At 47.8% G+C, this 23,448-nt stretch overlaps 1 protein-coding gene across 2 annotated transcripts in view; it reads left to right on the top strand.

The window, feature by feature from the left end:
- PIGG (phosphatidylinositol glycan anchor biosynthesis class G) overlaps positions 1-22,526 on the top strand; it is a 95,923-nt gene extending 73,397 nt beyond the window's left edge. For both annotated transcript variants that reach the window (XM_054986294.1, XM_054986292.1), the window contains 3 exons: positions 2,759-3,068; positions 9,650-9,813; positions 21,409-22,526. In XM_054986294.1, coding sequence (XP_054842269.1) covers positions 2,759-3,068; positions 9,650-9,813; positions 21,409-21,634 — 700 coding nt within the window. In that variant the 3' untranslated portion in view covers positions 21,635-22,526. The remainder of the gene's footprint in view (positions 1-2,758; positions 3,069-9,649; positions 9,814-21,408) is intronic.
- The last annotated feature ends 922 nt before the right edge of the window (positions 22,527-23,448 follow it).

Genomic DNA, 23,448 nt, shown 5'->3' with positions numbered 1-23,448 from the left:
CTAAAACCGCAAGAGAACGCTTTGTCATCAGCTAGAGTTGACTGAGCCTCAAATAGCTTGGATGTTAGAAATCTGGCAGTGTTTGGGGCTGTTTAATAATGAGCCAGTATGATGTAGTGGTTAGCAGCAGCAGGATTCTAATTTGGAGAGCCAGGTTTGATTCCCCACTCCTCCTCTTGAAGCCAGCTGGGTGACCTTGGGTCAGTCACAGCTGCTTAGTGCTCTCTCAGCTCCACCCACCTCACAGGGTGATTGTTGTGGGGATAATAATAACACTTTGTAAACCACTGTGCGTGGGTGTTAAGTTGTCCTGAAGGGCGGTATATAAATTGAATTTTATCATCATCCTCATCATCCTCATCATGTTACTACTTGTGAAAGCCCCTAAAGTGTGTCGGCCCTCACACATACAAAGCTGCCTTGGGCTGTCAGTCACTATTGTCTGCTTGGACTGGTGGCAGTTGGATGGTCGTCTCGCTTGGAGATCTTTGCACCATCTACTACCAGATTCTTTTAACTGGAGATGCCATGGATTGAACTGGGGATCTTCCCCATGCAAAGCAACTGCTTTGCCACTAAGTTGTGGCCCCCAAACCTTTATGGGTCGTTCTGCCAATATATCTCAGGCCCACTTCTTGCCTGATTTAGCACTTGATTGGCTTTTTAATTATTAGAATATTTGTATCCCACATTTCCCAATGCATCGTGGTGGCTTCCAAATTTAAAATATACAGTAATGCCCCCAACTGCCACCCTTGCCCCCCCCAAAGAACTTACAGTATTGCAGCTATGAGATCCCACATAATCAAGGAGCGACAGCAACTGGCCTGTAAGCAGGGCTTTTTTTCAGCAGGAACATGGTGGAACGGAGTTCCGGAACCTCTTGAAAATGGTCACATGGCCGGTGGCCCCGCCCCCTGATCTCCAGACAGAGGGGAGTTGAGATTGCCCTCCGCGCCGCTCAGCGGCGCGGAGGGCAATCTCAACTCCCCTCTGTCTGGAGATCAGGGAGCGGGGCCACCAGCTATGTGACCATTTTCTCCTAGGGCAACCCATTTGAGTTCTGCCACCCCTTTTCCCAGGAAAAAAAGCCCTGCCTATAAGGATCGGTTAAAATGCTTAGCTTAGAAAAAAGACCAGTAAGTTGGTGGACATGATAAGAGATCTGGAAAATTATATATGATGTGGAGAAAGTAGAGAGACATGATGTGGAGAAAGTTTTTCTCCCTCTCTCATAGTATTAGAACCCAGGGTCAGCCACTAAAACCGAGGGGTGGAAGATTCAGGACAACCAAGGGGAAGTACACGGCACATAGTTAACTTGTGGAACTCACTGCCACAGGATGTAGTGTTGACTGTCAACTCAGAAGACTTTAAAAGGGAGTGAACAAATTCATGGAGGTTGGGGCTATCAATGGCTACTAGTCTTAATAGATACCTACTCCCTCCAGTACCAGAGGCGGTATGCCTCTATATCACTTGCTGGGGAGCATGAATGGGCAGACTCAGCAGCAGTCATCCCACTTTTGGGCTCCTAGAGGCAGCTGGTTGGCCAGCACGGGAACAGAGTACAGGACGGGGTGGGCTTTTGGTAAGATCCAACATTCTGTTCCTGGTTTCTGCAGTTAAAACAATCGGGATCTGCCAGATGATTATCAGTTTTTCACATATCTGGAGTTGCTGTAACTTTTCAAAAATTAAACGGTCGAACTATCTGATTCACCTACAGTTAGATTACTTAGTGCAATAATGTTAGATTGACTCTTCTTGGGTTTTAGGGGCCATTTTTCAGTTGTACTGTTTCTCTCAGGCTGGGCAATTTTACTGTGAGTTTGCTGCACTCGCTTCATCAGAGATTCAAGGCTTAAATTCTTAGCACCTGCCAGGTTTTTTTGCAAGTGTCATTTTGCAGCAAGGAAAAAAGGTCTAATGTCATTTGTTCCTCACTCACAATTCATGCAGATATCCTAATAAAATTTTAGCCTTTTTAAAACTGTTATACTAGTCAGCTGTTTTAAGTTTATTAACAAGCGTAGGCATTTGAGCGTTCTGCCACCTTTGCCTCCAGTAAAGAGCATGAAGTACTAGGTGAAGTGAAAGACATGAGACCTGCCCCCCGAGTGGCAATCAGACTAGTGGACAAGCGCAGTCTGAATTTTGTTTTCAAAAGGAAAAGGGCTGAACTTGTTTCTAAATTTAATCTTTTCCAGGGCTGTCCCAAGATATTTTGGTATTTCATTCACATGGGGCCTTAATTCTTTACCAAGTTTTACTTGGTGTAGTGGTTAAGAGCAGCAGGACTCTAATCTGGAGAATCAGGTTCGATTTCCCACTCCTCCGCTTGAAGCCAGCTGGGTGACCTTGGGATGGTCACAGCTCTCTCAGAGCTCTCTCAGCGCCACCCACCTCACAGGGTAATTGTTGTGGGGATAATAATAACACACTTTGTAAACTGCTCTGAGTGTGGCGTTAAGTTGTCCTGAAGGGCGGTATATAAATTGAATGTTGTTGTTGTTGTTACTTCAGATGCTCATTGAAACGAATTGGAACTGTGCATGAACTGTGAACCAAGGGCTAGATTTGTTACGCTTACTGACACCACAGATCCTCCCCTTCCCCTTGCTTCCTGACGGAGCCGTTTCTGTACTCCTGCCCCTAGCCCCTCAGTAATGCATATTCTGTTAGGAAGAAGAGTGGGGGGTGCCTGAGCCAATTAAATGCTGACTCCATCACACGCTTCCTTTTCCCTCTTCCTCAGGGGCATCACTGAAGCACGCTTCGTTTACGTCTTCGTCCTTGGCATAGTTTTCACTGGCACCAAAGACTTGCTCAAATCGCAGGTTCTATCCACGGACTCCAAGGTCAAGTTTATCGGCTTGTGGGAAATATACAGCGGGCTGGTGCTGCTTGCGGCACTCCTGCTGAGGCCTCACAACTTGCCTGTGTTGGTTTTCTGCTTACTCATCCAAGCCATGATGACAAAGTTCGTCTGGAAGCCGCTGGAATTTGACGCGGCTCAAGTCACTATAATGCACTACTGGTTCGGTCAAGCATTCTTCTTTTTTCAGGTAAGTAAAGACCATTGTGTCTTCGGAAGGCACGTGCCATATTTCTGATGTCTAAAGTGTGGCTGTTTAATTGTTTGCCCTTTAAGGCCCTAACCCCGTAGCAACTATATCTCAGAGGGGCCAAACATGCAAAGCACGAGTCAAGGCCTTAAGCCCTTCCTCTCCCAAGTGGCCTAAAACTACTGCTCCCTCCATCCACATTTTTCATAGTTTGAAATGGGCGAGCGAGTGCAAAGCACCCTGTGTCAGAGTGCTGAGTTTGATTAGGGAATTATCCCTCTGTTCAAGGGCTTTTGGGGTCTGGCTATCTCGGGGTCTACCTTCTCCTTTCCTCAGACTCTTTTGACCTAATATTTGCTTTATCGTGATGAATAGCAAGACCTTCTCATTTTGTGGTGCCCACCTTTGTGGAACTCTGCCCCCCCACCTCCCACCCCCGACCCATGTCTTCTTATTCAGGCATTTAGGCAGTCTGTAAAGGCCTTGCTTTTTTGCAGAAGGCCTTTGGCTTGGCTCTGGGAAGAAACAAAGCAAATATCCTTAAAGCTTGCTTTAAGGGGTTGTTCTGTATTTGTATTTCGTGTGCTAGTTACATTTGTCTGAATTTAAATTGTTTTTAGAGTTGAGGTATGTGAGTTGCCAGGGCACAGGGAGACATTTCAGGGCCAAAATGCAGAGAAAAATAATCTCTGTCTGTGGAAAGGAAATTATCGCATGCAGTATTAGGAGCCTCCCCCCCCCCCCCCCGCCCCATCTTAAAGCATGGAGGGAAGTACTAAATCCAAGTATCTGAAAAACGCTGGCTGAATTGTATCAGTTTAATTTACCTGAGAAAAATTCAACTTGAGGTCTTTTTAGAGGTTGATAGCAGTGTTGCTAAAATACAACTTTGGATGTCAGGGAGAAAAATGGCAGGCGGGAGGGACTGCTACAGTGATGGTGTAAATACATCTGCACGTGGGGATTAGTAATTTCTTTTTAGGTATCGAATATCCTCAAATGCAGATAGATGCCTTTTCTAGCAGAACGTGCCAATTCCTGTTGTGTCTACAGTGTGGAAATTCTCAAGCTAAGACTTGAAGTCTTTTATTTAAAAAAAAAATCTTTTATCAAGGGGCTTGGAACCGCTTACAATAAAAGAAGTGTGAGCCAGTTTGGGAATACTTCTTTACAGGATTTGCAACTCTGTCCAAGGAAGTAACCTCTTGAGATGTGGTGCCCCACCACTTGGTCTGGAAAACTGCCTCTAGTCCCCGTGACCGTGCCTGTGGGTATACTCTCTCTTATAGCGTTGCTTGGGGCGGGTCTGTGGCTCAGAGCTTGAGCCAGGCACCTGCTATTCAGAAGGTCCCAGGTTCAGGCCTTGGCTTTGGATCTCAAGTTGTCAGGCTTTTCCTGTCTGAAACTGTTACCCTAATTGAGGGGGTCTCCTTATGAGATGTCGGAATTAGCATACATGGAGACGCTGCAAGAGGGAGTAACTGCGAGATCTTCCACCAACGTATAGCTGGATTGTTCCCTTAAAGAACTCTTCAACAAACAGGCAGGTGTCTAATAGGAAAGGTTTCTTTATTAACAGAGAAATAAAAGGCATGCATACAGAAAACACACACAGCACGCACACAGAGCCAACTAAGAAAACAGTGAGGAAATAGGAAAGCAGTTTCGGGAAGGGCTGTAGTTACTAGCCTTGAAGAGGAAGGTTCCATGAAGGCAGCACTGAAGACGACCAGTGCTTCATGGAGACAAGAGGAGACAGCCCAGACATATCTAAGGGTGTGTGCATGGGTTCACATTGCACACACTGCTATGGCTGAGGGAAGCCCAGTTATCGTGTAAAATGTACCCTGGAGCAGAATTGCGTCTTCTGCCCCCAGAACAATAGCTTCATGACTGTCTCTGGAGATGAGACAATAAGTTGGGAAAGGTGTAACATGACTATTGGGGTTGTACTACAGGTAAAGGTATTGCTTGATGACCTGGTAGCTATCAGACAGGGAGGCTATCGGATTTGCTGAATAGCCCTTGATTAGGTAAGCGGTGGAGGAAGGTGCTGATAGGATTAGGCAGGGAGGTGTCTTAGGAAGTTTTCACTGTCTCTACTGCTCTCTGGCATGTGGGGGCAGCTTGTCAATCGGCCCATTTGTGACTCACATTCTGGTAACATTCCAGTCTCCGGGCAGGAGGCTGGCATCCGTCCTGCCTGGTTGGGCAGTGTTTTTGTGCTTATGGCACATTTATGATATTTCATACCTTTCTAGCACGAGGGTAGGGTCTGACTGCTAACAAGAACATGGAGCGCCATCACTGATCTGAGAACGCTGACCGGAATGTAAGGCAGCTTCCTATACGGGCTATTGATAGGTGTGGGACTGCTGGGAAAGTAACCAAATTGTTTTGCGCAGTATTGGAGTGGAGGCGGGAGGGCTTGGAAGATAGATCACACGATTGTCCTTGGAAGTGATTGAATCTGTAGCAGAAACCCGAACCTTCATTTTGGAACAATAATGCTGTTTAATGTAGTTAACAGAAACTGCTACAAGGAGGTTAATTTAATAGTGATCTTTTATGGAAGTGTCAGGAATTGATGGAGGCTGGTGATACATGTCGACTCATGTGAATTAAGCCCCCAGAACAACCCAGCACTCACCCATGGCTTCTCATTTTGAGAGATGAATCATGTTGATTCGAGGGAAGCTGGTATGTCATTACTGTGGTTGAGGAGCCCTAAAAAGTTCGAGAAAACGCAGAATTCCCTGGAACACAGTTTGAAAGTCATTGAGCAAGATGACATTTTAGCTCCTAATGGGCCTTGCAGTTCCAGTTTTTGTTTCCAGTTTTTGCACTGCCATTTATATTGTTTAAATTGCCGCATTCCTTCTGCATGAACTTCCATAACCGTCTCAAACATTTATGCTCCCTTCTGATCCCCTTCCCAGCCACAGCTACATGGGAGGTCATGTCAGGGCACCTGCAGCGTTAAAGGTCCTGCTGTTGAATGCCAAGTCAGTAAATAATCAACCAATTTAGCATGCATTACCGTGACCTGTTTGGATGAGCAAAAGAACGTAGGTTTTTCTTACCTCTGTGCCTGGCAGGTTTCTTGGTGCATTAATGGCTCGCTCTATAGGTTGGGATAGTGGTGTTGCCTTGGTCTGGCATGTTGGCATCATCTTGAACAGGTGTTCTGCACAAAGTTTACTGAATTTTAGGTGTGCGTTCTTGGCACTGAGCTGCTGAGACAGAACTGGGGTCCTGTCCGTACGCCACCCACATTGTTGCCCGGCTGCCTCCCTGCTTGAGCCGCCCTTGCTGTTCTAGCGCCTGAATTCTCCCGACTGTTGGTCTTGAGAGACTTGAACTGTCACACTATGCTGTTTAGAGTCCAGTAGCACCTTTAAGACTAACCAACTTTATTGTAGCTTTTGAGAACCACAGGTCTCTTCATCAGATTTGTCCTTTTTGCTCCTGTGCTTTGGGATAGCTAAAAAGACTGGTGGCAGCTACCCAGGAGTTCGCTTGAGAGCAGCCTCTCATTGGCAGTTTTGTAACTTTGTTTGCGAACAGAGTGGGTGCTCTGCGTGCACTTAATTCCTGGCTTGGGGTAAAGGCAGGTGGCAGTCCCCGCTCTTGGCAACGTACAAAGCTTGTGCCTTAATGGCTCGCTCTATAGGTTGGGATAGTGGTGTTGCCTTGGTCTGGCATGTTGGCATCATCTTGAACAGGTGTTCTGCACAAAGTTTACTGAATTTTAGGTGTGCGTTCTTGGCACTGAGCTGCTGAGACAGAACTGGGGTCCTGTCCGTACGCCACCCACATTGTTGCCCGGCTGCCTCCCTGCTTGAGCCGCCCTTGCTGTTCTAGCGCCTGAATTCTCCCGACTGTTGGTCTTGAGAGACTTGAACTGTCACACTATGCTGTTTAGAGTCCAGTAGCACCTTTAAGACTAACCAACTTTATTGTAGCTTTTGAGAACCACAGGTCTCTTCATCAGATTTGTCCTTTTTGCTCCTGTGCTTTGGGATCGCTAAAAAGACTGGTGGCAGCTACCCAGGAGTTCGCTTGAGAGCAGCCTCTCATTGGCAGTTTTGTAACTTTGTTTGCGAACAGAGTGGGTGCTCTGCGTGCACTTAATTCCTGGCTTGGGGTAAAGGCAGGTGGCAGTCCCCGCTCTTGGCAACGTACAAAGCTTGTGCCTTAATGGCTCGCTCTATAGGTTGGGATAGTGGTGTTGCCTTGGTCTGGCATGTTGGCATCATCTTGAACAGGTGTTCTGCACAAAGTTTACTGAATTTTAGGTGTGCGTTCTTGGCACTGAGCTGCTGAGACAGAACTGGGGTCCTGTCCGTACGCCACCCACATTGTTGCCCGGCTGCCTCCCTGCTTGAGCCGCCCTTGCTGTTCTAGCGCCTGAATTCTCCCGACTGTTGGTCTTGAGAGACTTGAACTGTCACACTATGCTGTTTAGAGTCCAGTAGCACCTTTAAGACTAACCAACTTTATTGTAGCTTTTGAGAACCACAGGTCTCTTCATCAGATTTGTCCTTTTTGCTCCTGTGCTTTGGGATCGCTAAAAAGACTGGTGGCAGCTACCCAGGAGTTCGCTTGAGAGCAGCCTCTCATTGGCAGTTTTGTAACTTTGTTTGCGAACAGAGTGGGTGCTCTGCGTGCACTTAATTCCTGGCTTGGGGTAAAGGCAGGTGGCAGTCCCCGCTCTTGGCAACGTACAAAGCTTGTGCCTTCTGAGAAAGGGAGAGGAGACTCTTGAGAGCAGGGCCGGAGGCTGTGCCTGGTGCCATGCTTTATGTACGGTGTGTCTGCAAACCACAAGCTTGCCCTTGTACATTTTCACATGTAGGCGATGCTCCAAGGGATGTACACAGGTTCTCAGAGTAGCAGTATGAGATTTCCAAGCTGGGTTACTGCTCAATACTTTGCGCTCTTCTGTTCAGCCTGTCTCTGTGTACCTTCCTGATATAGAACCTCATCCTCATAAAAAATTAGTGTTCTGTTCATTTTGTTTCTAATGTGTGTTCAAAAATTTATTATGAACAAAAGAGAGCATTTGTCTATGCAGCAAGACTTGCTGTAGTGGTAGGCAGATATTGTACGGCTGCCACTTCAGCACAATGCCTTCCGTTCCAGCGGTCTGTCTTTCGTAAGGCAAGGGTTTTAGCATACTTCGAATTTATAGAGCAGGGGAGTTGCACAGCTCCTGCCTTCCTGGAAAAGGAATTTACATGGCACAGCTTTAAATATTTAAAATATAATATCTGCATGGGTACACTTCTCCTCCCAGGTATTCTGTATTCTAAACAGCAAGAGCTAAAATGAGTTAAAGAGCAGCGGAGTCTCTTAAATCTCTCTGTAAAAGAAAGCTAGAACAGTTGTATAAAAGAGTGCTTTTTTGTACCTTTCTTTAAAAAAGAGGTGTCTAATATTGCCTTCCAGAATGACTGGCCCATAGTCAGGTTTTTTGCATTTTTTTCTTTTTCTTTTTGCTGTGAGTGGGGAGTTGAACCTGGCTCTCCCTAGTCCTTGTTCAGCACTTGAACCGCTGCACCACGTGGGCTGTTGACTGGCTTCCATACAGGAGCCAAGTTGCAGGCAAATGGGAGAGAGACAAAAACCATTCTGCTGCCCTCACTGGAGACTGGTGGGGTTAAAGAGTCCTTTGCTTGTGTTTCAGAAACAACAATAACAACAGCATTCAATTTATATACCATCGATGTATTGTCGAAGGCTTTCACGGCCGGAGAACGATGGTTGTTGTGGGTTTTCCGGGCTGTATTGCGTGGTCTTGGCATTGTAGTTCCTGACGTTTCGCCAGCAGCTGTGGCTGGCATCTTCAGAGGTGTAGCACCAAAAGACAGAGATCTCTCAGTGTCACAGATGTGAACTACAATGCCAAGACCACGGCAATACAGCCCGGAAAACCCACAACAACCATTATATACCATCGTTCAGGATAACTCAATGCCCACTCAGAGTGGTTTACAAAGTATGTTATCATTATCCCCACAACAAAACACCCTGTGAGGCGTGTGGGGCTGAGAGAGCTCCTAGAAGCTGTGACTGACCCAAGGTCACCCAGCTGGCTTCAAGTGGAGGAGTAAGGAATCAAACCCAGTTCTCCAGATTAGAGTCCCGTGCTCTTAACCACTGCATCAAACCGGCTTGTTCGGCCCTTGTTTGGCTAGTTTGGCCCTTTTGAAATTTTATGCCTTTGTGCCCCTCTTCAGGCATGTCATTTCCATGTAGTCTGAACATGGGCTCTGTGCGTATTTTGCACGTGCATTCAGATTTAGGGCATGTGAACTGACTTCTGGGTTTTCCATGGTTCTGGTTCCCCCATGCAAGCTACACACAGTGCCCCTGTTCAGACAACCTGACAACAACATTGGGTGGAGCATGCTCACGGTATGTGTGCCTACCTACCTCCTCATGACTGAACTGAGTCTCTAGGTTGCTAGTTACCTGCCCAAAACTTCTGTAATCTTGGATGCGTGGCCTTACACGTCAGTTGAGTGCTTCAGTGTGCGATCTGCATCCTGCTGTTCAGTATCTCTGTTTCCTTCCAGGGCAACTCAAATGGCATTGCCTCCGTGGACATTGCGGCTGGTTTTGTGGGATTCGACCACTATGTAGAAATCCCAGCTGTTCTCCTTACTGGATTTGCAACGTACTCAGGACCTTTGCTGTGGGCCCTTCACTTGCTGTGCTATTTGAGCTCTGACGTCAACAGGTAATCAATTCTTTACTCTGGCTGTACCTTACAAATATAGGTCCTCAACTTTGTTGCGCCTGTGAGCACCTCTGGAATTTTGAGATGAGGCAGTGGCTGCCGGGGCCCTGACCTAGCTAGCCCGGGCAAGCCCGGTCTCATTGGACCTTGGCAGCTAAGTAGGGTTGGCGCTGGAGACCACCAAGGAAGAAGCAGGCAGCGGCAAGCCATCCCTGTTTGCCACTTGCCTTGAAAACCCCAGGAGGGGTCATCATAAGTTAGCTGTGACTTGACAACATTGTGCACAAACACAAGAGTGGGTACGGGGGGCAGGGGGGGTAGCTCAGAATTTTTGATCTTCGGAGGAAAGAAAAATAAATATATTTGAGCTTACATTTGGGAGAGAGAGTTTGGATTTGTCCAGTACCCTCGGCATAAGTAATCTGAAAAATAAAATTTCAATTACATCTGCAAGTTTTGCGGGATTGAGGACTCTGCAAGGGAAACCTGTTGGGTCCCGCACCCTGTGTAAGACGGATTTTACGCGGAGTGTGTTTATACGGAGTATGTTCCTGGCTGAGAATGGAGGGGTGGGTGTCCTTGGCTCAGAGTGGGGGGAACTGCATATCCTCCCTGTTCCTATTTCCCTTCTCTCTTCCTGGCTCTTTTCATCTTGATTTTCATTTCTCACAGTAATAGTCTTTTTTCCTTTGGCTGGTGGCAAAATGGAAGTGATAGTGACGTCGTTTCAGACAGAAGTACACCCCCTCCCTCCCATGACGGTAAACGGAGCCAAGCTGCGAGGTCAGGCATCCGCTACCCTTCGAGAGGCAGCTACTGCACGGGCTGCGTGCCCTCTGCTTCCTGCCCGCTAATTCCCTCCCCACGACTGCAGACTGCAGCCTCCGTCCTCCCATTACCTTCTGCATACCTTGACACTGACTGGAGGAGTGGGGTAGAGTAGGGAAGAAGGATAGGAGAGAAGGGCATGGAAGGAGCGTTGACAGTGGAGGGTGTGTGAACAGGACGGACGAGGGCCTAGAGAACAAGGGAACCTGAAAAGAGATAAGGAAAACGTGGCACGGTTCAAGAAGTGGGGCGATGGAGAAGTCGGCAAGTGCAAGGAAACACATCGGCGTGTGCTGTAGCCTCCATCAGCTCCACCCGTGGGATCACTGCGCTAAAGCTTAGTAGCTCCTGAGATAGAGAGATCCTTCATAGAGTCACTTGCTGTCTGTTTCCGTGGGTAAGGGATGAGAGCGAGTTTTGAACTGCAGATTACCATCGCTCTGTTCTGCTTCCTCCTGGTTAGATAGAAAAATAGAGATGAGCCGTATATGAAAATCTATTTTTAGGCCTCTGGGATCATTTCCTCTGCTTGTAGCCTTTCCCATCAAATCCAATAGTTGCTCTGTTCAGCAGAACATCGTTTAGTTTATCAAGCGCATTGGCATTGCATCCAGAGACCTATCGGGCACCCACTGTGTCTGGGACAGATTGCCTGTGCGCCGCATGCTGTTTTGCATTACAAAGGCCCTGCAGCACCTCCCCCCTCCCATTCCTTTATTAAACTTAATAAGCTGTTTTTCTGTAGTGCACAATTCCAGCCTCGGCTGCAAAAGCCTGCATCAGTGCGAACTCCCAGGATGCAGAGGCTAGGTTGTCAGCATCCCCAAACGGCAGCCGGAGAAGAGCAGGGTCTTATTCATTGCTTTGTTTATGCTCTTCACGCACACACTGGCGTAGGGATGGCTTTGAACTCTTCTCACAGAAGTTAACGTAGGCTCGTGCAAGCAAGAGTGCCTGCGTGTCGTTCAGAGAACTGAACGAGGAAACACGCGGATCTCCCTAAGCATAAAAGCCAAGTAGTAAGTAAGCAGCTCAGTGGCTCGGATATCAGATGGTTTGGAAATGCTGGTTGGGTTGATTTCCTAGTCCTGCTGCTTGAGATCCTTCAACTAGAGATGGATTGAAAATGGGACCTTCCACATGCGAGACGCTTGCTCTTCTCAATTCAATGGGCTCTTTGATTCCCATTTTCTTCTGTTGGGCAGACGTGTTTATCTCGAGTGGTTTCTAAGACCCATTTGCAGATGTCCTAATGAAGAACATAGCGTCATAAAAGGATCCCTGCTGAATCAGACCGGTGGTCTATCTAGTCCTGAATCCCGTCTTCAACTGTGTTTTTAAGTTCGAGGGGAGATAGTGTATTTTTATTATTGTTACCAGGGCCGGCGTGCCCATGGAGGCCAGGTAGGCGGTGGCCTCGGGCATGTGTGCACGGGAGGGGCGCTGGAGGGGGTGTTGGGGGTGGAGGCGCGCGCAGCGAAGCTGGAGTGACTGGGCTGCCTTCAGCTACTGCTGCAGCCAGCCAGCCAGCCCCTTGCTGCCGCCGCTGCCACACACGCCAGCCGGGCACAGCCTCTGTGCGCCGCTCAAGCAGCGGCTCGCGGCTTCTGCGCCCAGCTGGGGCGTGCGGCGGCGGCACGGAGCTGGCTGGATGGCTGCAGCAGTAGCTGTAGCCAGCCCACGCCAGCTCCGCTGCGCGCTCCTCCACCCCAGCTGGGCGCAGAAACCGTGAGCTGCTGCTGGGGTGACGCACGGAGCAGCCTCCGCGCGCCTCCCCAGCCCCGGCTCGCAGCTTCTGCGCTCGGCTGGGGCATGTGGCGGCGGCGGCACGGGGCTGCCTGAGGCGGAGCTGAGGCGGCACGGGGCCACCTCAGCTCCGCTGCGCACTCCTCCGCCCCGGCCGAGCGCAGAAGCCATGAGCTGCTGCTGGGGCGGCGCGCGGAGCAGCCTCCGTGCGCCGCTCCAGCAGCAGCCCGCAGCTTCAGCGGTCGGCGTGCCGCCCAGCCCCCCTGCGGCGCATGATGACGTCTGCGATGACGTCATCACGCCGCGCAGAGGCGCAAGGCACGCTGCCGCAGGCGCCAAAACCTCTGGCGCCGGCCCTGATTGTTACTTTATTTGTCTTGTAAGCTGCCTTGAATTCCTGTATGTTAGAGGCAGCTAATAAATGTTTTAAATAAATAAAATAAACAGGACGTAGAGACCAAGGCTTTCCCTCGATCTTACCTCTGAACACTCGCTTGCAGAGGTTGGCTAACTCTGAGTATGGAGGTTCAGTTTGGTGCCATGGTTAAGAGCAGCAGGACTCTAATCTGGAAAACTGGGTTCGATTCCCCACTCCTCCTCTTGAAGCCAGCTGGGTGACCTTGGGTCAGTCACAGCTCTCTCAGAGCTCTCTCAGCCCCACCCACCTCACAGGGTGATTGTTGTGAGGATAATAATAACACACTTTGTAAACCACTCTGAGTGGATGTTAAGTTGTCCTGAAGGGTGGTATATAAATCTAATGTTGTTGTTATTATTCACTTTAGCTAGTCTGGCCAGTGGTCATAGATTGACCTCTGCTCCATGAATCTGTCAAATCCCCTTTTGTAGTCACCTGTGCTTGTGGTCATCACTATGTCCACTGGCAGTGAATTCTACAATGTGAATAAGTAATTTCTCTTGTCTATCCTGAATTTATATATTGTTATTAATTTGGTCTGAGCAGCTCAAGGATGGTCTCAGCTTATAATTGGTGACGAAATCTATAGATACGCATAGAACTGGTTTTCAAGGGCATGAAGTCATTGCCGCTTTATAATTCCGAGTCTGTTTGATGCAGTCAGGCACTGCCCAGTGGAGCAAACGGTGAATGTTGTCCTACATTTTTGCAAATCTTGAAGAGCGAATGGGCAAGGGGCCGGCTGCTAACAGAGCCAACTGGCTCAAACTTAAATAGGCCTTTGACCAGCCTGGAGGCTGCGGTCTTTATCATTTAGTCTTTATTAATGAAGTAGAATTGATCTGCTGGTCTTGGCAAAGAAAAATAATTTTTTTTTCCTTCTGTGAAATGTATTGGGCTGTTGGATATTTTGCCAGAAATTGTACTCTCTCTCTCTCTCTTTGATCTTGGCCTTGAATGTCAACCACGTCCAGTATGGAATCTCCTTGCCAATTCACACACTCCATTTTTGAAGCTTGAGCAAAGGAAGCCAACTGATGCCCGATACTGTTGCGGCATTTTGGAAGTGCCAAAACAATTATGACTACCCCCTCCAGCCTTTTTATTATACAATTGAGGAAGGCTTGATCGAGTCGAGAGACCCATGGTCGTTTTCTTCCGTGTGCAGTGCCACATGACCCCATCCTCCATGTGAAATGTTCTGAGGAAGACTGCATCAGGCAAAGATCAGCAGACCACGTTCAGACCTTTCTGTTTTCAAGGAGTGTGAATATGGAAAACACACAGTGACGTTAACACTGCAAGTTGTTGCTCATTGCCAGGGCTTTTTTTCAGGGGGAACGCGGGGGAACGGAGTTCCAGAACCTCTTGAAAATGGTCACATGGCTGCGCAGAGGGCAATCTCAACTCCCCTCTGTCCTGGAGATCAGGGGGCGGGGCCACCAGCCATGTGACCATTTTCCCCGAGGGCAACCCACTGAGTTCCGCCACCTCTTTTCCCAGAAAAAAGCCCTGCTCATTGCCAAAGATGTGTTTAAGGGAAGGGCCAAAAGGTCCCTGTACTGTGATGCCAAGGTACTGGTGGGAGGAACCAGTGGGGTTCAGATGACCCCTTTGTCGTGAGTCTTGCTGGGTAACTCTAGGCCAGCTGCACTCTGGTTCATGTTGTGCCAATATAATGGGAAGGGAGACCTATGTATGCTGCTCTGAGCTCCTGGGAGGAAGTTCAGGATGTTCATGTCACGGCTACAGGCCCCTGGTGTCTCAACTCAGCTAAGGGGAAAAGCCAGCAGCATTCTATAGGCCGGGCTAAACAAAATAATCAAACTGGCAAGAGAAGGAAAAACCCTCCAAATGGCCTTAAATTCTGCCACCAGTCCCTCAAGGTTTCCCAGAGCTTTAGGAGGGGAGGGACATCACTCCTAGCCTCTAAGGGAGGGTGTCGTGGGCCAACCTCAGCCATTCACCTTGCCACCAGCTGTCAAGTCCTGTTTGGAGGACAAGGAACTAGAGGAGCCGGCAAAGCCAGCCTTCACTCCAGAGGAGCCTGCAACGGAGCCGGCCGCAGTGCCAGAAGAGCCCTTGACAGAGCAGCAAGACACACAGCCCGGGACCTCTGGGGAAGCCGCCGGGGGTGAAGACTCGCACAGGGCGAAGCAGAAACTGGCACCAGAGAGGCCTGAGGAACCGGGAAAGGGCAGCAGTGTCATGTATGCCTGCCTGCAGTACATGCCCACGTGTATGTTATATGTACCCTATTGCCATGTGTATCTTATATGCAACCTGTTGGTCCTCTAACACTATGCAGAGTTCTGAGTACCATTCAATGCCTGTTATTTGGAAGTTCAGTGTGTTATCTCTGCTCTGAAGCTAAACACTTTCACTGCTCTGGCCGACTCCGATACTTTTGTCTCTGACATTCGCGCCAGAATTTCCAACGGGCTACTAACCTGGGGGCGGGACCTTAACCTATAACTAACCATGCTTTCCCTCAACACGTCACTTCTGCCAATTTTCCACTGTCTGAGCACCTTGAACCTGATAGATCTCTAATAAAAGTTACTTCAACCAATTCACCTGTGTGACTGCTGTGGAGAACTTGGGGATTTACTTGCCAAGGACTGACAGGCGGTTTGGGAGAGACTCAGGAGCGCACGCTTGCAAGCTCAGCACTGGGCGGGACTGATCTCCAAGAATGGGGTGCTGCGATCAGACAAAGAGGGAGCACCTGCACCGCAGCCTCCGAACTGAGCACGAGGAGAAAAGGAGGATGCCGAGCAGGGCTCAGCGTGGAAGCAGCCTTGGTCACCACTCCGTGCAACCTGCATTCCTGTGCCTGGAAGCTCTTGACTGTACCTTGTATCCTGCTCCCCCCGGACGGAACAAGTTCCCAGGAATGCTTTTTTATTCCCTGGAGAGTGCCACACAACATTTATTTATTTTCCTTCAAACCAGCCTTAGCTTCTTCAAATCATGTGAAGATTCACCCCTATCAGTCTACTTGAGGAACTAAATCTTCCTGCTGTGGTGTTGCCTCTTCTCCCCATAGGCTTGGATCAGGAGGGGTTGGCCTTCCCTCTCCCCTCCACCTATCCCTGAAGAATGTGGCAAGCAACTTCCTCTTTGACATTGTCAGTGTCTGGTGGGTCCAGTAGTGCCGTCGGGGAAGGGGCGGCCGTGCTGGCTTCAAGGTGCAGGTCCGTCCTCCCTTCCCTGCCAGTGGCCGCCCAGTCGGCCGAGGTTGAAGGCCTTGGGAGAGGGCGAGAGAGAGGGCTCTGTAGTAAGTGGGCTTGGGGGCTGCCGGCCAATCAGGGGGCTGTGGAGGCTGTCCCCAGACAGACATCTAGGGGAGGGGCTGTGGCTCAGTGGCAGAACATCTACTTGGTATGCAGATTCAATCCCCCAGGTTCAGTCCCCGCCATCTTCAGTTTAACAGCCAGGTAGTAGATGATGACCTCCACCTGAGACCCTGGAGAGCCACACTGCCAGTCTGTGTAGACAACTTTGATCTTGATGGACCTGTGGTCTGATTCAGTATGAAGCAGCTTCATGTGTTCATGTGCCATGCTCTTGTTCCATTAAGAAGTGGCAGATCACCACAGAAGTTCCACCATGGCTGCTTCTACACTGGACACTGCCCAAACATACATGGTCCAAAGAGGGGTGGACTGACAAAATGGCTGAGGTCACTAGTTGACAGTGCCTGCTTCAAGGTACCAATTCAGACAAGATCCAGCGAGTACCACTGTTGTGTTTGTTCTGGGGGGGCAGGGGAGAGTGGATTAAGTTTCTTACTTAGCAGTCAAGTTCCTTGGACGCCCTACAGCACCGTGTGTTAAATGGACCAAAATATCATGGAAATCTTTGTGGTGTAGGGATGCAATGCCGATTTGATCACCTTGTCTGCCAAGTAACTCCCTACACACTCCTCCTGTATCTCAGCCTAAGCTTTCTCTCTGGGCTGTTGAGGAGAGAATGAACATTTGCCCTAAGTTCCTTGGAGGAAGGGTTGGGAAGAAACAGAAAAAATTATTAGTTTCTTTCAGTGGGCATTCCAGTAATGAGCTATTGCTGTTTTGGTTCTGGGCTTCCCAATGAAATTGAAATTCAGGGTAACAAAAGGACTTGATGCTTTGCAACCAGAACTCATTTCCCTTGATCAGATAATAACTATAGCTCAGGCATCTGTATTTCCACCACCTGTAACAAGGTGGTTACTGTAACAAAATAGATCCTGGAGAATACTGCAGTTTGGTTAGCTGTGTGTGGCTTGAAGGACCACCTCTGTGAGTGACCAGCTGTTGAGTTAAAACTGCCTTCCACTTGCTTGAAATCCATACAGCATTCTGGCAGCAATCCTGCTGTGCATGGATGTGCTACTTGACATTGTCGTCTACTGTGGAACACCTGGCTGGGGAAGGTTCTGGGGCAGGTTCTCGGCTCGCCCAGAAAGCTTCTAGAGTCTGCTGGGACTCGTCATCCTGTGTGAACTGAGAGCCTGCCCAGGAGCACGAGCAGCCAGTCTCCTTTCAGTGCCGCTTGCCTGCCAATTAGCCCCTTCATCCGAGGCATCCCTGGTACACTTTCAAGGAAATTCAGCCCTGGCGCATTATTGCTGCTTGGCAGCCGTTCCCTTTGGACCCAATTACTCTTTAACGAGAACTGTCTGCATCTCTTGTTGTCATTTCTTTTATTTCCTGACTCATCCTGTCACTGTGATAAAGTTGTCTCTTTATGACAGAGAATTTCAAAAGATTTTGTGTTTCCACACGGTGGGAGTCGAACTGCTTTGGCAGTAGCTTGGGCGAGTGCCTGCCATGCTTCTGTTGAGTGTCATATGGCGTCTGCCAAGTGGTTTCTCAAATGGTTGTTTAGACATCTGGATTCTTGTCTAGCACTTGGATGGTTCCCATCACTCTGTCGGTTTAGCAGCAAATATGTCCATCAGAAGCCTGTCTGAAACAAAAAGCTCTTGCCAAGCTTCTTCACGTACTATGTGAAGCGAGGAGAGATCTTTCCCCCCCACCTCAACGCGGAGTCTTTATTGAGCCTGTGAGCACTTTGGAATTTTGTGAGGGGTTAATGGACACAACCACAAAATGGATGCCATAGGAGGTGGGATCAGTCACAAAATGGCTGCCATGGGGACATTTTAAAAAGGTATCCTCCTATGATGGTGGCTGCTATTTCCCAAAGGGTGCTTTCTTCAGGCACAAAGGTGATTAAATTCTTCCTGGGGTCTTCTGAAATACATCTTGCTCCAATGAAGTTCAGGAATGCCATGGCTGACATTGATGGGAAAAGAAGCTTTGAGCAAGTGAGCATCAGAAAACTTGCGATGTGCGTGGGCACAGCATTGTGGATCACAGTAAATGATCAAATTACCCCAGAAAGCCAGTTTGGTGTAGTGGTTAAGAGCGGCAGGATTCTAATCTGGAGAGCCGGGTTTGATTCCCTACTCCTCCGCTTGAAGCCAGCTGGGTGACCTTGGGTCAGTCACAGCTCTCTCAGAGCTCTCTCAGCCCCACCCACTTCACAGGGTGATTGTTGTGAGGATAACAATAACACACTTTGTAAACTGCTCTGAGTGGGTGTTAAGTTGTCCTGAAGGGCAGTATATAAACAGAATGTTGTTGTTGTGATGATGATGATGATGATGATGATGATGATCAGGTACAAGTCAAAGCCGCTATGTTGCAGGATCTTGTTACCTGTTAACTGGTAATCCATCTTGTATCAAAAGAGAAGTACTACTTCCCTCAAAGAATATTTTTGTAATTTTCTGCAGTGGGATGATGTAATGACCACTAGTTTAGCTGGCTTTGAAAACAAGTTCATGTTAGACAGATCCAGCAGTCGCTATTAGCTATGTTTCCTAAACTGAACCACTCTATTTGGCATCAATAATTTATTTTTATTTATTTATTTACTTCATTTATACACTGCCTTTCTCCCAATGGGGCCCCAAGACAGTTTACATCATTCTCCTCTCCTCCATTTTTATCCTCCCAACAGCCATGTGAGGTAGGTTAGGCTGAGAGTGTGTGACTGGCTCAAGGTCACCCAGTGAGCTTCCATTGGGATTTGAAGCTAGGTTCACAGATCCTAGTCCCAAGTAATCCTCTGAATATTTATGCTGTTAGACTGAATGAACATTTGTTCTGACGCAGTTGGGCTGCACTTATCCTCTATATAAAAGGCAGGCCGTATTGGCGACAACTCACTTTTTGTAATTGCGCAGTCACATTGCCAACAACACTGGCCTCGAGGCTGCTGCGAAGCACCCGCTTGCTGTTGGGAGGGGGCCCACTGAATCAGTTTTCTAGAGCCTGTTTTTTTTCCACACAATGGGCCTTGTTACTAGTGTTCTCGTATGTATTGAAGCACAGCATTTCCCTGTTCACTGTTCAGCCATGGGAGGAAAAATAATTTAACATTTGAGTAGCAAGTGGCAATTTTCAGTGCTCTGCATATATCCTCTCATCATCCTTACAACACCCTGCTGAGGCAGATCAGCATTTTTCTACCATATTGAAGATTATTGTTTGAGACTATGAAAGAGGCTGTGTAAGAGGAGCCCTGAGGCCTCCTAGTGAGTCCATGGCAAGATTCGGGCAAAGAACATCCTGATTTGGAGTTCAGTGTCTTAGCCACTATGTATGAAAGAACTTAAGGTAAATTTCCTTGAATGTATTGGCAGAAAAGTAATATACCTGTGGTGGTGGAGAGTGCCCTCAAATCGTAGCTGACTTACGGCAACCCCTACTGGGGTTTTCATGGTATGAGACTAACAGAGGTGTTTTGCCACTGCCTGCCTCTGCAACCCTGGTCTTTGCTGGAGGTCTCCCATCCAATTACTGACCAAGGCTGACCCTGCTTAGCTTCTGAGATCTGACCAGATCAGGCTTACCTGGGCTACCCAAGTCAGGGCAGAGACACCTGTAGAGATAACTAAAGGGCGATCATGGTCATACAGTTGAGGCTAGAGGCTAAGCCTGCCTCGTTGGCCCTAGTCTCTAAGTGGAGCCAGGTTTTACTCTTCCACATCCCTTTGTGTGATTGTAGACTTGCGTCTCATAGAGCTTAATGGGAACTGCTAAGAATCAAGTCTGTTCCTCTTGATGGAGATCCACTTCGATTCGCATTACTTGGCCGGCCAAGAGGGTGGTAGAACACTGGAAATTGTCTTCTAACTACCAATCATCTTTGATTTTCTCACATTGGTTTTATTGATTTATTTTCAAATAATAGCCCTAACTGTATTGCGAGTTACCCCCTGGCATCTTGGGCAAACCTTTCCTGGGGCTGGAATGGCCTGCACATGAGTTCTGAGAGGTACTAAGCCTCACTCCCCTCCCCAAACATGCGCTGCTCCAGCAACACAAAAGGCTTGGTTGATGCTACTCAACCATCAGTGGTGTTTTCTCTCCAACCCACCTGGCCAATAAAGCCAGTGATGGGCTATCTTGTCAACAGCCATGTGGAGAAATACCTTTTTACTTTGAGGTTTGAGCTTGACACAATCCCCTGATTTCAGTTTAAATTCTTTTCTCTCTCCTGGCAGAAGTCAGGCAGGGAAGAGGAGGTCAGGTGCTTTCAAGTATCGCCCAAGCACCAACCACCCAAGCTGTGGAAATGCTAATGCCCATCTTGGCCAGAGACAAAGAAATGACCAGTTCATGGCTTAGCTGGAATCTGACACTTAGAATTTGATGCAGAGACAGACAAAGGCCTGGCTGCCTAGACAAAGACTCCAAGGCTTTTAGAATACGGCAGCTTCTGAGATAAAGAGCCTGCCTTAGAACAGGATCAGCTAGGGCATGTATAGAGTGAGGCACAGGGGAATTACGTATTTACACCTTTCTTTTGTATTCCTTGTTCATTCTGTTGCTGTGCAGAGAATATGTCTGTAGTCTTTTTGCTATTAATAAATGTCTTACTGTTTTCAATTCTGGTAGTTGTTCTCTGTACCACATAGAGCCCCCCCCCCCCCCCACCATTTGAACTTGCTCTTTAAAATGGCCACCTGAGGAAGGGAGGTAGTCAGTTGCTAAACTGCTATTTCCCCAGGAATGCACAAGTACACAAACCATTCCCATAGTAACCACTTGCTGGGTAATGGGAGATGCAGGGACTTGGTGAAGCTTTAGAATGGCAGTGTAGGAAGGGAAGCTGGGAATACTGGTCTTCTCAGCAGGAAATGAGCAGTTGGTGGCAGCATATGGAAGGGCAAGAGTGAAGGAAGTCCCGCCCCCACCCCCCAGGGTCAGAAGAGCATTGCATCCCAGAATGGAGGCTCAGGATGGTTGCCGGGCACCGAGGCATCTTGGAAGGCCAAATGGAGTAGCACTTGTGTTAGCAGGCTATTCTACCACCGGACCCTTCTATCTTAACTGCCTCAGGGTACCTGCCCATACTGTAGCAATTAGACTAGCTTAACCAGTATCCTGCACTAAACCTGCCATCTTTACTTAGGACCTTACTAGTCTACTCTGTCTGGTTTTTTAATGTCAGAGCAAATAATTATAAATAGGTGACAACTGGACATTAACAATGGACATTTAAATGATATCGTCATTTTAAATTTGGTTTTGTATTAACAGGAATCCTGCAGCGATGGGCCATGGCTGTTTCTGTTATGCGCTGCTCCACTCCATCCCAGTGGCGGCATACATTATCTTGGTGACAGGTCTGCGGTACCATCTCTTCATCTGGAGCGTCTTCTCACCAAAGTTGCTGTACGAGGGCGTGCATGTCTTCATCTCGACTGCCGTGTGCATGTTCTTCACAGCCATGGATCAGAACCATTCACGCAAAGGCCCAGTTTGAAAGCAACTGTTAAGCAAAATCTAGATCCGTTCCAGAAAGTGACTGAATTTTTTGCAGTGAAACCTGGATTCTTGCCTTTAGATTACCCAGGGAACTTCGAAGATTGATCTATTTTTAGCAAAAAAATGTTTTTATATATCAAATACATTGCAAGGGGTATATCCATTGTGCAGGCAGAATTTGGGCGGGGCGGCGGAATCAATCATATTTGGAAGGCTGAAAGCAAAGTGTGGGAGTTCAAACCCCCTTCCAGCACTAATTTATGTGGCCTTCTATAACCACAGTTGAATATTACATCGGTCTGGGCATTAACTGCAGTGAAGACCAGCTGGATCCCCCATATAAGTGAGATTTTAAACCAAGGTTTCAAGCTGATATGCAAACTATTGTTTGATGAGAATTGGAGTATGAGAATTGTGGTCAAAATCCAAGGTGATGGAATGCTTAAACCATGGTTTAAGGTAGGCAGTAGCAATTTATGGTGGAGAGGGAGCGTTGAGAAATCCAGCCCTCTCCCAATTTCAGGAGCAGTTGATCGAACACTCTTCCCCCCCCCCCCCCGCTGCTTCTGTTAAATATTGGTTTAATCTTGAACATTGAAAAGAGAATAGCCCTAAGGAGTTCTTCCCCCCCCCCCATTTCTTTATGACGGAATGGTCGTTCCATAACGAGAAAAATCTACTAAGCTTTAATATATTTGCAGAGGAAGGGTAGGTTGACTTTTATTTCTGTCTTCTGGCAGGGTTCTTTGTTGAATTTTTATTTCATTGTTTCTCAGTTCCTAAATGTTAATCGTCTCTTTTTATTAAGTTAATTTTTTTTATGTTCTCATCAAATTCCCTGGTAAGTTGACTGTCGAACAGTGCTCAGCATAGTAAAATAGTGAAATTGCTTCCCTCGGTTGCTCTTTGCTTTTGGTGATGTGTGAGGGGAAGGCAGGTCAAAGATGACACGTTGCCGTTAGCTTAATGGTCCTGAAAGTAATTGGCAAGTTCATGAAAGAGCATTTAAGTAAGTTTTCCAAATTTGAGAAAGGGCAATAGTTCTGTTTGAAATTATTCATTCACATATTTGTGTGCTAAAGAAAGGCCTGTGAAAATGTGTGGGTGGCATGTCGGCTTCATCCTGCCCAGTTCAGCTCCTCATCTCCCCAGTGTACCCCTCAAAACCATATGTGATGCTTCCCCTTAACCCAGTATGTAGCTTAGGAACCAGAATGGGTAAGATGTGTTTTATGGTTCACTCAGATTCAAGAACTGCCTTCAGGAGGGAAGACACACAGCCTTTTTCCTCTGCTTACTAAAGCCAGATCCTCATGATGGGGAGAACAAATTGGGAAATGTATTCTCTCCCCTTGCAATCCCAAAGGCAGACCCCGGGAATGGGAGAGACACAGCATCTTTTCCTCGCCCCGAACTGACTGCCTGCCTTCATCTGCTTTGGCATGTTCTTAGTATGGCCAGGTGTTGCATACTGATATAGAAAATATAACAACAACAACAACGTTCACTTTATATACCACCCTTCAGGACAACTCAATGCCACACTCAGAGCGGTTTACAAAGTGTCTTGGCAGCAGTACATGTGAAAAGGATGTAAGGGTCTTAGTAGACCAAACACTGAACATGAGTCAGCAGTGTAATGTGGTAGCTAAAGAGGCAAATGCATTTTTGGGCTGCATCAACAGAAGTATAGTGTCCAGATCACACAAATAATAACAACAACAACAGCATTCGATTTATATACCACCCTTCAGGATAACTTAACACCCACTCAGAGCGATTTACAAAGTATGTTGTTATAATCCCGAAGTA

The sequence above is a fragment of the Eublepharis macularius genome, chromosome 8 (genome assembly GCF_028583425.1).
Source record: "Eublepharis macularius isolate TG4126 chromosome 8, MPM_Emac_v1.0, whole genome shotgun sequence".
NCBI lineage: Eukaryota > Metazoa > Chordata > Lepidosauria > Squamata > Eublepharidae > Eublepharis > Eublepharis macularius.
This window is presented reverse-complemented; position numbering and strand designations above follow the sequence as displayed.